General features: G+C 42.7%; 1 protein-coding gene and 1 pseudogene across 1 annotated transcript in view; both read left to right on the forward strand.

The window, feature by feature from the left end:
• Positions 1–17,916, forward strand: part of lins1 (lines homolog 1) — a 30,995-nt gene that overhangs the window by 908 nt on the left and 12,171 nt on the right. Inside the window, exons 2-3 of the mRNA XM_060941095.1 lie at positions 110–199; positions 10,245–10,386. Coding sequence (XP_060797078.1) covers positions 110–199; positions 10,245–10,386 — 232 coding nt within the window. The remainder of the gene's footprint in view (positions 1–109; positions 200–10,244; positions 10,387–17,916) is intronic.
• On the forward strand, positions 16,954–17,072 carry LOC132899805 (5S ribosomal RNA; annotated as a pseudogene).

The following is a 17,916-nucleotide window of genomic DNA, read 5'->3' on the forward strand; positions in this document are numbered from 1 at the left end:
TATAGGTTTCAGTTAAAATTTGATTTGAGAAACCTAGATCCAAGAGCATACATGTTTGGTTGTACAGTTTTAAGGCTCTCTTAATGATTTTATTTTATTTTTGCCATAGGTGTGTCTGATGAACTGCCAGGACAGGATGTTGTCTCATTTAGCTGCAAAATGCATGGCATCATTTGTCATATATGACATCAGTAATAATGTAAGTACTCAGTTGACATTACATAAATTCCCAACATATTGTACATGTACAGTACCGTGCAAAAGTCTTAAGAAGGCACCCTTTTTTTCATACAAACTTTATCCATCCATTTTGGCATATCATTACAGTGATGTGGCCACTCTGACGGCTTCAGCCATCAGACCGTCTACGGAACATTACAGTAGTGGTTTTCCATTGCCTTCTACTGGATTATTATAGAGGTTTTCTCCTCCCAATCATTCACACCTATGAACAATTTAGAGCCACCAATTAGCCTAACCTGCATGTCTTTGGACTGTGGGAGGAAACCAGAGCACCCGGAGAAAACCCACGCAGACATGGGGAGAACATGCAAACTCCACACAGAAAGGCCCCCGTCAGCTGCTGTGCTCAAACCCAGAACCTTCTTGCTGTGAGGCGACAGTGCTAACCACTACACCACCGTGCCGCAAACTTCGTTATATATTTCTATTTTATGACTTTTTTTTTTTTACCTGCAAATTTGCACATTTCAAGGCCTTGTTATACATCTCCATTCTGTGAACCTTTATTGCACATTCCGGCTCACGCTGTACAGCTTGGTTATCGACTTAACCCACTACACGTATTCTTTTCCTTTCACACACACTTATCATGTCTCTTCTCCAGCTTCATCATCATCATGTGACCTGTTTTTGCACATTCTGGACATACTGTACAGCTTGGACTTCATCAACTCATGCATATACCCTGTAAATATGTCCATTTTTCAAATTTGTATATTTCAGAGGCTGGCATGAAGATAAGTATTGGCAAAACAGAGGTAATGAAAGTCTGCAGAAGGCCAGATAAGTTAAATTTATACTTAGGAGGGGTAAAATTGAAACAAACAAACAACTGAGTTTAAATATTTGGGAAGTACTTTCACTGAAGATGGAAGGATGAACAGGGAAATTGAGACCAGGGTGCGAAAAGCAAACAACATCCGCTATCAGCTCTCCCCACTCCTGAAACACCCAAACATCCCAACAAAATCAAAGATAATAACTTCTGTTTTCATTCCCACACTCCTTATCAATGCCAAATATGGATCCTAACCAAACCCCTAGAGAGCAAAGTTGTAACCTGTGAGATGCGATGCCTTAGAAAATCAGTCGATAAGACCAGACTTGATAAGATCCGAAACTCTGAGATAAGGGAGATGGTAGGAACAAAACCTGTCCTTCATCATATAGAAGAGCAGAGAATTAAATGGTTTGGCCACCTCATGTGAATGTCATCCAAACAACCCACCCACCGCACATACAATATGTGAATTTCTGGATTTAAAGTCAAAGGCAGACCAAGGAAGGCCTGGGCAAACTGTGTCAAGAATCTTTGTTAAAGCATAACATCACCTTGGAACAGGCTCTCCACTTGGCTACAGAGAAAAGACTCTTTCTTCCTCCGACACCCCCAAGGGTACAAGCAGATTGACGAAAGAAGAAGAAGAAAGTATATTTCAGATTCTTCCATTTCTTATTTTATGTACATAGCTACTTTTTACTTTTTTTTTAATTTTTGATAAACTCTTCGATCTTAACTGTTCAAGCACCAGTCACCAAAGCAAATTCCTTGTATTTGAGAATGTACTTGGCAATAAACTTGATTCTGATTTATGACTTCGACATTACCAAGTCGGCAGATACCCAGTTGAATTTGGAGAAATTGGGCCGCAATGAGCTGATTTACAAACGAATCACTGAGCATTTAAACAGAAATGAGCAATGAGAGGACGATAAAGCAAGTTAAAAACAAGCTTCTGATCACAGATTTGGCAATGCATACTTTTATGTTTACCTCCAGTTTCCCACCGATAGAGAGTGAGCATGTAAATGTTCCAGATCAGGGGGAATTTCTCAACCTAGTCAGTAGAAAAACATTTTAGAGTTCCAAATGTTCGTTTTCCAGCACAAAATTAAATGTTACAGAAAAAAAGTTTGTATCTGAGCAGCATATTACATAAGAGAGCACTTTTCAGATTAAAAAAGAAAACATAATGAAGGCTACTGGGTTTTGGTGCAAAATTTAAGAAGCAAGTGTGACCGTCAAAGTGTCCAGAAGAACTGTAGCTGGTTCTGCAAGATGCTCAGTAAAACCTACAGCTCATTTCCTTATAAAACTGCACTCATTGTACCTGAGACTACTATTTTTTTTTTAAAGCAAAGAGTCGTCTCACACCAAATATTGACTTTGTTTCATTTATTATGGCTTACTGCTGTTTATAGTATTTTTTTTAAATGTTGAAACAGTTCTTTTCATTATTTTTAAGCCATTTTTGGTCAACAACATTTATTTACATGTGCCTAAGACTTTTGCACAGTACTGTAGATCTGCTTAACATACATCTACTGCTTATAGATAGATAGAACAGAACTGAAGGCAGAAAGTCTACACTTCAGTCACATCTTGACTGCTTGATTTCAAATCCATTGTGGTGGTGTACAGAGTCATAACTTCTCATCTCATTATCTCTAGCCGCTTTATCCTGTTCTACAGGGTCGCAGGCAAGCTGGAGCCTATCCCAGCCGACTACGGGCGAAAGGCGGGGTACACCCTGGACAAGTCGCCAGGTCATCACAGGGCTGACACATAGACACAGACAACCATTCACACTCACATTCACACCTACGCTCAATTTAGAGTCACCAGTTAACCTAACCTGCATGTCTTTGGACTGTGGGGGAAACCAGAGCACCCGGAGGAAACCCACGCGGACACGGGGAGAACATGCAAACTCCGCACAGAAAGGCCCTCGCCGGCCACAGGGCTCGAACCCGGACCTTCTTGCTGTGAGGCGACAGCGCTAACCACTACACCACCGTGCCACCCCGAGTCATAACTTACAAAAATAAATAAAATTGTATCGCTGTCCAAATACTTATGGACCATAATGTAAATTGATTGATAGATAAAGGCTTTTTCATAGGAATTTTTAAAAAGTAGGTAAAAGTATAATAAAACCAATCATGCATGCAATATATAAAATATACAATATATACACCACATTGACTCAGTGGAGCTGCCGTATATGCCTGCGCAAAACGTTGTGATGAGGCATTCGGTGAAGATGAGGATAAATGTACAAATGCAAGTGATGGTTTAGTGCGTTTGACACAGAGTGGGCATTGCACACAGTCTTATTTCAAATGTTAGTGAAGCGTTTTCTGTGGGAAATGACACATTTGGATGTTTAAGCCCTGAGGCTATACTCCGTCTCCTTTCACATGAACATGCACTGATGAAGGTCGTTAGAGTCAAACCAGTCTGGTCATTCTCCCCTGATCTTTTTCATCACCAAGCACATCCACCTGCAGAACTGCCACTCACTGGATGCTTTTTGTTTTCACACTATGATGTATAAACTCTGGGTGGCATGGTGGTGTAGTGATTAGCACTGTCGCTTTACAGCAAGAAGGTTCTGGGTTCGAGCCCAGCAGCTAACTGGGGCCTTTCTGTGTGGAGTCTGCATGTTCTACCCATGTCTGCGTGGGTTTCCTCCGGGTGCCCTGGCTTCCCCCACAGTTCAAAGACATGCAGTTAGGCTACACAGTGAGTGTGCAGAAAGGAACTGGCCACCCTACTGCTGCAATTCTGGCCAAATCAAGCAAACATGGTTCGCCTCAAGCCCAGACTGGGTTCGGCAGTGACGACGATATCGATGTGTAAACTCGAGGTCGGAAATTTTTTAAAAACTAAAAAAAAAGCCCATTAACCATATTGTTAATTGTTAAAGCCCATTAACCATACTTTTTTTTTTTTTTTGCGCGTTCTGGCTGCCGCTTCTCACCGGAGCTTTTTTGTTTTATTTTATTTCTTTTTCTATTTTTTTTTTCTGTGTGTTTGTGTAGTTTGATGTTTGTTTGAGTGTTTTCTCCACCGGTGGTGGTGTAGCTCCGGACCTAGTTTTGGGCGTCGGTTCCCTCCAGGCCTTGGTTCGCCGTGGGGATGCCTGTGCTCCCAGCTGTGGACTGCAGTGAGCTCGTTGCTCATTTTACATCATGGTTGTCCAGTGCTCTGCGCTTTAACGCTTGGCGTGATATTCCGAGCGATGTTGCTTGGTGGTGTCGCGGCGGCTGTGCAGGCGGTTTGGGACACACCAGTGCTTTGCGTGGCGGAGCTTCTCTGCTCGCTTTGTGGATCCATGGTGTGATGTTCTGAGCGATGTTGTTGACGGCGTCGCGGCGGCGGTGCTGGAGATGTGGGACTTGTTTTCGTGCGCCTTTTGGTGGGACTGTAGCTGCTACACCACGGGAATTACATCCTGACCCCTACTTGGTGGACTTTTTACTTTTTTTTATTTATTTATTTATTTTCTTATTATATTTTTATTTATTTATTTTTTCTTTCTTTGTCTACTATTTTAAAGCGTCCTTGGGTTTCTTGAAAGGCGCTATATAAATTTAACTTATTATTATTATTATTATTATTATTATTATTATTATTATTGTCAAAGTCACTGAGATCAATTTTTTTTCCCTCATTCTGAAATTTGATGTGACTACTGTATTAACTGAAGCTTTTGACTTGCATCTGCAATATGGTTTGCTGATTGAATAATTGCATCAACATGCAGGAGTATTATAGGTGTTCCTAACAGGCTTGTAGTACTTGAGTCTGACTCGTGCCCTAATTTTAAGGACTCGTGACTTGACTTGGACTTGAGCACTGATGACGCGGACTTGGACTCCGACTCGTGCATTAACTGTATTTGGACTCGCAAATTGGAGACGAGGACTCAGATTTTTTCTTTATTTTTTGTAACATGCCATAATAATTTGGCATAAGATATTTATATCTACATTAATTTTTATCCTAATTTCATGCAACAGCATGCATGTTCACCTGTTCATACGTCATGTTCAGGAACAAACTAACGTTAATGGCACTAAAACGCCTGGAGAGAAGCCCCTAGGATTGTCCGCTTTGCTTATACAGACTTCTCGTGCAGTGGGAAAAAATGCACTGCTCTGTGTTCCATATGTAGAAGAACTATCGAGGAGACGTCGGGGACAACCTCGAACTTCAATCGTCATTTGGCAAGACTCCACCCAGAGAAGGAAGTGACACGCTACGTTCATTGCCCTGTTGGTAGCGGGGCTTGCTTGCTGAGCGATGAACTAGCTAGTGTTAACCCTCTCTCATGTTATTTGCCCTGTTGATAGTGGGCGGGGCTTGCTGACCGATGAACAAGCTTTTTATCTGTAGCCTATTAACTAAAATGGGGCAGTCGAGCAGTAACGTTAGTCCAACACAGTAGTAGAGATGCTTTCACATAAAGGCAACAACAGCCACCGTCAAATGGTGCGGTTGGAGTCTTGTTCTCGGACTTGACTCGGACTTGACTGACGATGATTTGTCGAGTGAAATACTCGGTCAACCATTTGTCAATTTCCTCCATTTTTCTTGGTCGTTCATTACATCTGGCAAATTTTGTATGTCCAGTCCAGTATCTTCAATTAATTGGTCTATGTATGTGAAACAGGGACGTCCTCTGGTTCTTTTTCCATGCGTAGGTTCCCAGAGTAGAAGTTTGCATATTATTTCATCTTTTTTTTTTCTCCAGCAATGACCAATGAACCTAAGTCTTCTTATTCTTAATGTTTCCAACACTTGTGGAAGATTGCCATAAAGCTCTTTGTTGGTTTTGTGCTCTTTCTAAGAAACATTGAGAGCTAATTGTAATAATCTTGTGTAGACTCCATCAAGCCTTCTTTCTAATGATTTTGTAAGCATCCAGCTTTCAGCACCATACAGTAACACACTTTCGACAACAGCTCTGAAGAAATTAGTTTCTAATTTTCTGCTTAGGGTTGTTGACCACACATTTTCCATTTTTTTTGCTGCAGACCATGCTTTTGCTATTCTGATATCCATGTCTTTCTCGGTATTATCAATCCAAGATCCCAGATATTGGAAGTCGGCGACACACTTTAGTATTTTGCCATTTGATGTAGTAATATCCTCTTTTGACTGGTTATATACCATATACTCTGTCTTGAATTCATTGACATGTAGACCAATTGTTTCAGCAGCGATTTCTACTTGGTGCAGTAACAACTGTGGTTTTTCTAGCGTATCTGAAATTAAAGCGATCTCATCGGCAAAGTCGGTGTCAGTAATGATTGTAGCAGGATATCTTGAACTGCGACTGTGGGATAATGTGAAGCCTATTTCTTGGGGATTAGATGTCGCAATCCTCATGGCATAATCTAATGCAATAATGAAAAGGAGAGGTGCTAAAGTGTCACCTTGAAGAACTCCTGCCGGTATTTCAAAGAAATCTGTTTCACCAGCAGGAGAAAGAACTTGTGCTTTTGTATCTTCATAAAGTATTTTCCCAGCATTGACAATGATTGCTGGTATAGACCCTTTTCACTCACGTGACCTTCGTAAGCGTGACCACCATTTTGGACATGAAGAAATAACGGTTTATGGCACAGACCCTTTCGGTTCTTGCTCATCTAGCTGCTACAATGACTGCTTAGACTGCAACAATAATACCTAACACACATTTAAGTATCCGTCGTAAAGACGTGAAACTCGTCGAGTGACGAGTGTGTTCATTGATAAGCTAACACAATCTAAAAGTAGACATACCATCACACTGCCCTGGCGCTGTGTACAGTTTACCTTCTATGGTTTGTGCACTCACTATTTGCCATTACTTTCTCCAACCCAGTGTTCGAACTATGCCGATATTTTCGGGGGGTCCCTTTTTTTCCCTTGGGGGGTGCTTGCGCTGGTCTCAGAGCGCGGATCTCCAAACACATGAGAAGCCTCTCTTACGCACATATCACGCAGACTCCACACCTCCACACACGCATCGCGTCTGAAGTCATAACTCATCAGGGGAAATCGTGTCCGCATTGGCATGTTCAAAAAACAACCTCGCGTCAACAATGATACCACACGCAAGAAAAAAAAAACAGTCAGGCTACTCAACACATCTGATCCACACCAGCGCCAAAGCATCACTGGAAATCATGTCAACAACCAATCTTCCATTTCAACACGCGTCAACAAACAAATGGCACCACAAACATAAATGAATCGGTCAGGCTACTGATTCCAAACCCACAGCAGATGAATAATTAAATGCATCTTAACTTAAAGCAGAATCGACCACAAAGGAAGTCTGTTGGCACACTTCCTTTCTACTAGTTTGTGTCCCCAACCTGGCAGCAGCAGTCGTTGTCATATCAGTTTATTTTATCTTTGATGTAAACACAACACTTCGGATATGCAAATGCTTCCCGTTACACACGATTGCTATGTCAATAAACATAATTTTGCCAATATTTTAGAGACCATCCATCTTCTCCGTCGGTCAGCATCTGTCGGGATCCGATAAAATGATAAATCTTGCCTTGTGTGTTGATGGTTACTACATCCAGGTGCACAACAATATAATGGCATGATGGAAGTCTTGCTGAAAGTAAAAACTTTCTTTGATGGCTATATTCCTTTCGATGCTTCGCCGTTGTTCCTCGTTGTTGGCTGTGGTAGACTACTGGTAGTACATGTCCAAAATGGCGGCCGCGTTTGTCGTGACGTCACGTGAAAAGGGTCCATACCATATGCTTCTAGGATTTCCATTAATTTATCTCGATGAATGGAATCGAAAGCTTTGCTGAAATCAACAAATGTTAGAACAGCTGATAAATTCTTTGCCTTGATTCCTTCTATTAGTCTACGAAGAGTTAATATCTGTGCTGAAGTCGATCTGTTTGGGCGAAATCCATTTTGATTTATACGGAGAAGTGGTTCAATGTAAGGTCTAATTCTGAACAGTAGCGTCTTGTTGTAGATTTTGGCTGCAATTACTGATAAACTTATTCCTCTGTAATTTTTGGTGTATCCTAGGTCACCCTTTTTTGGGAGTGGTACAAGCCCACTCTTTCCCCATAGATCCGGTTTCTCTCCGTTGAAAGTTTGGTGACAGACTTCCAACAGGGGATCTATCAATGCCCCTGTCTTCCAGACTTCTATTGGGATGTTGTCAAGCCCGGCTGCTTTGCCATTGGAGAATGATTTGATGCATTTTTGTATTTCCTCTTTGGTGAAATTCTCTGTGCTTATTGGTAGAATATCTTCCACTACCTTGATGGTTTCTTTAGGACTGATTTGAGGTGGTTTACCCAAAAGATTACTGAAGTGTTCTTTCCATTTTGAGATCCGTTCCTTGAGACTGTTTGCTTTTATTTTTCCACTGGGTGTGTATTTTCTTCCTGTGATCTCATTTACAGTTTTCCACGCGAGATGTGATTGACGATTTTCAGAAGCATTAGTGATAACACTGCTTTTCTCTGTGTTATATGAGCTGAATTTGCGTATATAAGCAGCATTAAGATCTTTTGCTTTTTCGAGTATTGCAACACTAGATCTAGTTGATCTTCTTGAATTTGCTCTAGCTGCATTTTTTTACTACTTCACGTTTCAGTTTTATATCTGTGTTTTCCCAGGGCACCCTCTGTTTACGTTTTTCTTTTACAGGTATGTGAATTTTTGCAGACAGTTCATGTGCTACAACTATGTTGTTGTATGTAGTGTTAGCATTTTTATTTTCTGATAGATCTTGTAGTGCTTGAAAACGTTTTATAACTTCTGCGGTATATTCTGTCTTGACTTTATCTACAGAGAGCAGTCTACTCCAGTCATAGTTAATCCTCTTTCTGCTGGTGTTTTTGTGCATCCTGAGGCTTAGTCGAATTTTTCATGATACTATTCAATTATCTGAATTTACTATGGTAAATGTATTATAGGCTTCACAATTTAAGGCACTGTTTCTCCATTTCTTGTTTATAAGTATATGGTCAAGTTGTGCTTTGTTGCCGTTTGGGTATATGAAAGACCAAAGCTTGCCTTTTTTCTTCTTATACTGGGAACTTAAATTAATAAGATCACATTCTGTTGCAAAGTCAAGAAGGTATTGACCATTACGGTTGGTAATTTTGTGGAATAATGACCCTTTAGAATCTTGTTGTCCAATTTTTGCATTCATATCTCCCCCAATTAGGATAACGCTATGCTTAGGAATACCTCTTACTAAATCTAACAATTCAGCATAGAAATGTGTGACATCATTTTCGTCAGAGCAATTTGTTGGGCTGTAGCACGATATGATTGTTGTTGCAGGGTTTCCATTGAAGTTAGCTCTCCGGGTCACTAGAACACTCAAACTACTTCGCCCCGTCAAGGCAATAATCATAGAAGTAGCAATTGTAATTGTATATTAGATGAATTGACTAGAAATTTTCTTTGAGGCAAGGCAAGTTTATTTATATAGCACATTTCATACACAGTGGCAGTTCAATGTGCTTTACAGAAGTAAAAGCAAAACAGTAAACAATAGAAAATAAAATTACATAAAATAAATGGGGAAGAAAAATAATAAGAATTAAACAATAGTAGAAATAAAATAATAAAATGAAGTAAAAGTTCAGTAAAAGAAAAAAACAGCAGAATAAAATAGAATAAAAGTTAAGTAAAATTTAAAACATGCAGAGACTGTAAAAGTTAAGAGTTTAAAACATGTAGAGATGACAATATTAATAATTTAGCAGAAAGCATCTGAAAACAGCTTGGTCTTTAATCTAGATTTGAAGCTGCCAACAGCAGGAGCATTTTTGATGTCCTCTGGCAGTTGGCTCCATAGCTGTACTGCATGGTAGCTAAATGACTTGAACACTGGGGACTCGAGACTGGACTCGGATTCGAGGTTTAGTGACTCGACTACAACACTGGTTCCTAATAAAGTGGACAGTAGTAATAATAATAATAATATAGTCAAAGTTTGTTTGTATATGGAAATCATATTAAATCAATAAAAATGTGTCTTCCACATAAGTTTATGCAGTTTTATTCCGAGATTTCAGACTTAGCTTTCTGTCCCTCATGATGGACTGTAGGTTCGAAATCTTGGAATAAAACTTCATAAATTTATGTGGAAGACACATTTTTATTGATAATAATTCATACTGAGAATTTTTTTTTCTGTAAATCTGTGAATTTTTATTTTTTGCAGCTTGGTAGCAAACCCACATGGAAGAACGCCTTCAGAGAAACATTTCAGAGTTCGCCTCCGAACTGCACCCTGGACACACACCTGTGGGCTCTGACCGACATGATTAAGAAGATACTGAAGTTAGACTGCATTAACAAACGAGGTACTGAAGCCCTGAAAAATATTAATGTATTTTCACAACTTTAGGTAAATTCAGATAACTCCAGGAAATTCGTCAATACCAAAACTTTTTCAGGTCTCTTGCTGTTTGGGAAGATTTTTTTTTTTCAAAATAACGTTTTGGTTCGGGCGGCACGGTGGTGTAGTGGTTAGCACTGCCACCTCACAGCAAGAAGGTTCTGGGTTCGAGTCCAGTGGCCGATGGGGGCCTTTCTGTGTGGAGTTTGCATGTTCTCCCCGTGTCCGCGTGGGTTTCCTCCGGGTGCTCCGGTTTCCTCCACAGTCCAAAGACATGCAGGTTAGGTTAACTGGTGACTCTAAATTGACCGTAGGTGTGAATGTGAGTGTGAATGGTTGTCTGTGTCTATGTATCAGCCCTGTGATGACCTGGCGACTTGTCCAGGGTGTACCCCGCCTTTCTCCCGTAGTCAGCTGGGATAGGCTCCAGCTTGCCTGCGACCCTGTAGAAGGATAAAGCGGCTAGAGATAATGAGATGAGATGAGATGAGCTGTTCAAGTAGGACAAAAGAAATGGCACCCTATAAAAGGAAGAAGCGTTCGTGTGAATCTGTGGTAACTGATGCGCTGTAATGGCTGAGCTACATGACTGGAAGAATTGGCTCCTCCCGCATTTAGGAGATGCTCTTTCACTGTTTAACATTGCCTTTGATGGTTTTATTGGTTGATAATTGGCATTATCAACATACACACACGTATATGAAGAAAATCAGTATTACAAAAACTTTTGTAAATCGGACTGGAAGGAATTTTTAGTTCGGTTTGTCCGAAGGAATACGTTTACACACAACTTTATGTAAGGATTGATAAATGAGGCCAAGTGTCCCGAAACTTTTCAGTATAATTGTATTCCCTTCGTTAGTACTGCGAACATCAATAGGTTTTGTTTTAGGTTTTGTGTAAGCTCTATTCATGCTTCCTTATACAGCACAAGTTTGTGACAGTTTCTTATTTGAGTTGTTTATGCCTTAAAGTAATACAGACACCTAAATAAATTCTCTCCTCCTGATGACTCTATGAAAATAAAGATGGCTAGTTATGATCATTTTCACCTACAATGCGAGTGAAATAAGCATTCCCCCCTACAGCCCCCTTACAGACTACACATTCCCCCCTATAGCCCCCCTACAGACTACACATTCCCCTCTACAGCCCCCTTCAGACTACACATTCCCCCCTATAGCCCCCCTACAGACTACACATTCCCCCCTACAGCCCCCTTACAGACTACACATTCCCCCCTATAGCCCCCCTACAGACTACACATTCCCCCCTATAGCCCCCCTACAGACTACACATTCCGCCCTACAGCCCCCTTACAGACTACACATTCCCCCCTATAGCCCCCCTACAGACTACACATTCCCCTCTACAGCCCCCTTCAGACTACACATTTCCCCCTATAGCCCCCCTACAGACTACACATTCCCCCCTACAGCCCCCTTACAGACTACACATTCCCCCCTATAGCCCCCCTACAGACTACACATTCCCCTCTACAGCCCCCTTCAGACTACACATTTCCCCCTATAGCCCCCCTACAGACTACACATTCCCCCCTATAGCCCCCCTACAGACTACACATTCCCCTCTACAGCCCCCCTTCAGACTACACATTTCCCCCTATAGCCCCCCTACAGACTACACATTCCCCCCTATAGCCCCCCCTTCAGACTACACATTTCCCCCAATAGCCCCCCTACAGACTACACATTTCCCCCTATAGCCCCCCTACAGACTACACATTCCCCCTATAGCCCCCCCTACAGACTACACATTCCCCCTATAGCCCCCCTACAGACTACACATTCCCCCCTATAGCCCCCCCTACAGACTACACATTTCCCCCTATAGCCCCCCTACAGACTACACATTCCCCCCTACAGCCCCCTTACAGACTACACATTCCCCCCTATAGCCCCCCCCTACAGACTACACATTCCCCCCTATAGCCCCCCCTACAGACTACACATTCCCCCCTACAGCCCCCTTACAGACTACACATTCCCCCCTATAGCCCCCCCTACAGACTACACATTCCCCTCTACAGCCCCCTTACAGACTACACATTCCCTCTATAGCCCCCCTACAGACTACACATTCCCCCCTATAGCCCCCCCTACAGACTACACATTTCCCCCTATAGCCCCCCTACAGACTACACATTCCCCCCTATAGCCCCCCCTACAGACTACACATTCCCCCCTATAGCCCCCCCTACAGACTACACATTCCCCTCTACAGCCCCCTTACAGACTACACATTCCCCCCTATAGCCCCCCTACAGACTACACATTCCCCCCTATAGCCCCCCCTACAGACTACACATTCCCCCCTACAGCCCCCTTACAGACTACACATTCCCCCCTATAGCCCCCCTACAGACTACACATTCCCCCCTATAGCCCCCCCTTCAGACTACACATTTCCCCCAATAGCCCCCCTACAGACTACACATTTCCCCCAATAGCCCCCCTACAGACTACACATTTCCCCCTATAGCCCCCCTACAGACTACACATTCCCCCTATAGCCCCCCCTACAGACTACACATTCCCCCTATAGCCCCCCTACAGACTACACATTCCCCCCTATAGCCCTCCCTACAGACTACACATTTCCCCCTATAGCCCCCCTACAGACTACACATTTCCCCCTACAGCCCCCTTACAGACTACACATTCCCCCCTATAGCCCCCCCCTACAGACTACACATTCCCCCCTATAGCCCCCCCTACAGACTACACATTCCCCCCTACAGCCCCCTTACAGACTACACATTCCCCCCTATAGCCCCCCTACAGACTACACATTCCCCCCTATAGCCCCCCCTTCAGACTACACATTTCCCCCTATAGCCCCCCTACAGACTACACATTCCCCCCTACAGCCCCCTTACAGACTACACATTCCCCCCTACAGCCCCCTTACAGACTACATATTCCCCCCTATAGCCCCCCTACAGACTACACATTTCCCCCTATAGCCCCCCCTACAGACTACACATTTCCCCCCTATAGCCCCCCTACAGACTACACATTTCCCCCTACAGCCCCCTTACAGACTACACATTCCCCCCTATAGCCCCCCCTACAGACTACACATTCCCCCCTATAGCCCCCCCTACAGACTACACATTCCCCCCTACAGCCCCCTTACAGACTACACATTCCCCCCTATAGCCCCCCTACAGACTACACATTCCCCCCTATAGCCCCCCCTTCAGACTACACATTTCCCCCTATAGCCCCCCTACAGACTACACATTCCCCCCTATAGCCCCCCTACAGACTACACATTCCCCTCTACAGCCCCCCTTCAAAATAAGCCTTTGATGATAAAAAAGTGGCATGATCGAGCAGACGGGAACTGCGGCACTTTATTTTGAAATGGATCGGGGAACCTCTACAAACCGGAAGTGCACGCACAGCGTCAGAAACCAGGGCTGTGTCCGAAATCCCTCACTCATTCACTACTCCCTACTCACTGCCTAGAGAATTCATTGGTAAAATGAAAAAAACTTTCGGACACTACTCCGTCGCGCCGTTATTTACGTCATTACTGTTGCACAATTAAAACGTGCTAGATCAGTTGGCTGGTGGATTTTCAAAATAATAAATCCATATTATACTGAGCGTATTTCTCACGTTAATAAATACAAAGTACTTTGTGTCTGCTGCATCTTTCAGTTCTTTTAAATCAAGGCTGAATACTTTCTTCTTTGCTTTTTATTAAATCAAATTTAAAGCTTTTGATTAATTCCTCGCTCTGCACTGTAGCTTTTATTCGTGTATTTTATTTGTCTTATTCTATTTTAGCTTTTTTTCTATTCTCTTACTATTTTTAATTGTACTTGAATGTCTGTTTATACAGTGGGGCAAAAAAGTATTTAGTCAGTCACCAATTGTGCAAGTTCTCCCACTTAAAAAGATGAGAGAGGCCTGTAATTTTCATCATAGGTATACCTCAACTATGAGAGACAAAATGAGAAAGAAAAATCACATTGTCTGATTTTTAAAGACTTTATTTGCAAATTATGGTGGAAAATAAGTATTTGGTCAATAACAAAAGTTCATCTCAATACTTTGTTATATACCCTTTGTTGGCAATGACAGAGGTCAAACGTTTTCTGTAAGTCTTCACAAGGTTTTCACACACTGTTGCTGGTATTTTGGCCCATTCCTCCATGCAGATCTCCTCTAGAGCAGTGATGTTTTGCGGCTGTCGCTGGGCAACACGGACTTTCAACTTCCTCCAAAGATTTTCTATGGGGTTGAGATCTGGAGACTGGCTAGGCCACTCCAGGACCTTGAAATGCTTCTTACGAAGCCACTCCTTCGTTGCCCGGGCGGTGTGTTTGGGATCATTGTCATGCTGAAAGACCCAGCCACGTTTCATCTTCAATGCCCCTGCTGATGGAAGGAGGTTTTCACTCAAAATCTCACGATACATGGCCCCATTCATTCTTTCCTTTACATAGATCAGTCGTCCTGGTCCCTTTGCAGAAAAACAGCCCCAAAGCATGATGTTTCCACCCCCATGCTTCACAGTAGGTATGGTGTTCTTTGGATGCAACTCAGCATTCTTTCTCCTCCAAACACGACAAGTTGAGTTTTTACCAAAAAGTTCTATTTTGGTTTCATCTGACCATATGACATTCTCCCAATCCTCTTCTGGATCATCCAAATGCTCTCTAGCAAACTTCAGACAGGCCTGGACATGTACTGGCTTAAGCAGGGGGACACGTCTGGCACTGCAGGATTTGAGTCCCTGGCGGCGTAGTGTGTTACTGATGGTAGCCTTTGTTACTTTGGTCCCAGCTCTCTGCAGGTCGTTCACTAGGTCCCCCCGTGTGGTTCTGGGATTTTTGCTCACCGTTCTTGTGATCATTTTGACCCCACGGGGTGAGATCTTGCGTGGAGCCTCAGATCGAGGGAGATTATCAGTGGTCTTGTATGTCTTCCATTTTCTAATAATTGCTCCCACAGTTGATTTCTTCACACCAAGCTGCTTACCTATTGCAGATTCAGTCTTCCCAGCCTGGTGCAGGTCTACAATTTTGTTTCTGGTGTCCTTTGACAGCTCTTTGGTCTTGGCCATAGTGGAGTTTGGAGTGTGACTGTTTGAGGTTGTGGACAGGTGTCTTTTATACTGATAACGAGTTCAAACAGGTGCCATTAATACAGGTAACGAGTGGAGGACAGAGGAGCCTCTTAAAGAAGTTGTTACAGGTCTACGAGAGCCAGAAATCTTGCTTGTTTGTAGGTGACCAAATACTTATTTTACCAAGGAATTTACCAATTAATTCATTAAAAATCCTACAATGTGATTTCCTGGATTCTTTCCCCCCATTTTGTCTCTCATAGTTGAGGTATACCTATGATGAAAATTACAGACCTCTCTCATGTTTTTAAGTGGGAGAACTTGCACAATTGGTGGCTGACTAAATACTTTTTTGCCCCACTGTAAAGGTTTCTTCCTCCGTCCATTCACCCCAACACACTTTCTTACAACGCAACCGCAGTGCATGATGGTGTATATTGCTTGGTTAGTGACCATCAGTTGTACACTACTTTTCACGATGCATTATGGGATACCATGAGTCCACTATATAGGGTGTAATAATTCTCACTATACATTCAGACAGCACTACAAAATGGCGAACTCACTATATAGTCCACTATATAGTGAGCAATGAGTGATTTCAGACACAGGGCAGGACTTTTAAACATCATTTTCCATCACTACCAAAGGAATACAGACAAACCCAGTCACATAATGACATGGCAGTTTATTTAGAAATATTATGGGATTAATGCAGTGTTCCTTTGTAGTACTTTACAATACTGAAAAGGTTTTAAAGTAATACTGACACCCTAAATAAATTCACTCTTCTCTATGACTGTGAAAATAAAGCAATCTGGCAGACAGATGGCTCACTCTATTGTACACATACTCCATTATTCCAGAGTGTTGAAAATGCTTGAAAACAATGGAAAACACAGGCTTGAACAGTGGGTAGGTACTCTTAGGTAGCTGGGGAAATATTTTATTTGAGCTTTCAGGTAATAAAATAAGTAGAGTAGATCTAAACTAGCACTGTTCTGGTACACAAGCTGCAGTCTAGTGACTACTTTCCGCTACAATTGTCTATACTATGTCACACCTGCGTGCCGTGGCGCGTGCATCAGACTGACTCCCGGGTGCACTCCGGACAGCGGGCACCGTGAACAACTCACACCTGCACAGGATTAAGGCGCAATCAGTGCACCTATATAAAGAAAACGCTCGCAGATCGTGAAGTATTGCATTGCTAACACATTACCGAGCCTTAGTTCGTGTTTGCTTCTCTTGGTTTCTGATCCTTGATTTCCTGTTTCTCGTGTTTGTTTCCTGCCTAGCCTTTGATCATCTGTTTGTGCCTCGCTCGACCTATTGCCTGTTTCACCGTTTCTCAATTTATGCTTGCCGATTCGGATCGTTTACCTGTTTTTCACTGTTCTTAATAATAAACTATCTTCTGCACTTACATACTTATGGCCATACCACTCTGACCGTGCCTGATCTCGTCTGATCTCCGAAGCGAAGCAGAGTTGGGCCTGGCTAGTCCTTGGCTGGGAGGCTGCCTGGGAATACCAGGTGCTGTTTCACCCAAATGAGGATGGGTTCCCTTTTGAGTTTGGTTCCTCTCGAGGTTTCTTCCTCATGTCGTCTGAGGGAGTTTTTCCTTGCCACCGTCGCCACAGGCGTGCTCACTAAGGATAGATTAGGAGTAAAATTAGCTCATGTTTAAAGTCATTAAAATTCTGTAAAGCTGCTTTGCGACAATGTGTATTGTTAAAAGCGCTATACAAATAAACTTGACTTGACATCTATCTCCCACACATTCCTGACAGAATACTTTGCCCACCTGACACACTAAGCAGCATATCTCTGTGCCACACTGTGCTTTTGGGAGGTCGGGATTTGGTAGGCAATTGCCGAATTGAAACAAAAAGAATTATTTTATCTTGGTTTGAGTTATAACTTATTAACAGGAATTACTATTATACTAACAATTATGTCAGTAAAATATTCTAACAACAACTGGTACTGGTAATTATTAATGTAAACAAAAGCAGGTGGTGATCTGTTACAGTCATCCCTCCACCATGTCCACTTGTCAGCTTGCCGAGATCCGAGTGGCAGTCACTCACCTCATTGTGGCCGTCAGTGTGACAGTCCTGGTACGGCTCAAACCAGTAGGGCTCCATCCTGAGCTCTACGTTCTCCCTCTCTTCCTCTCCAACCTCCTCTTCCCCAGCTAACTCCTCTTCATCCCCATCATACAAGACATGTTCTGTCATGAAAGCATATTCTGTCGGCATGCCTTCCAAGCAGGGGTTCACCAATCAACGTCATTTCCGGTTTGGGGCATTCTTGGCAGAAGGGAAGGGAATTCCAGGCATCGCTTCGTGGCGAGACATTTAAATGTTTTATTTTGTTGAGTTTTCAT

This window comes from Neoarius graeffei, chromosome 15, assembly GCF_027579695.1.
Source record: "Neoarius graeffei isolate fNeoGra1 chromosome 15, fNeoGra1.pri, whole genome shotgun sequence".
Taxonomy (NCBI): Eukaryota; Metazoa; Chordata; class Actinopteri; order Siluriformes; family Ariidae; genus Neoarius; species Neoarius graeffei.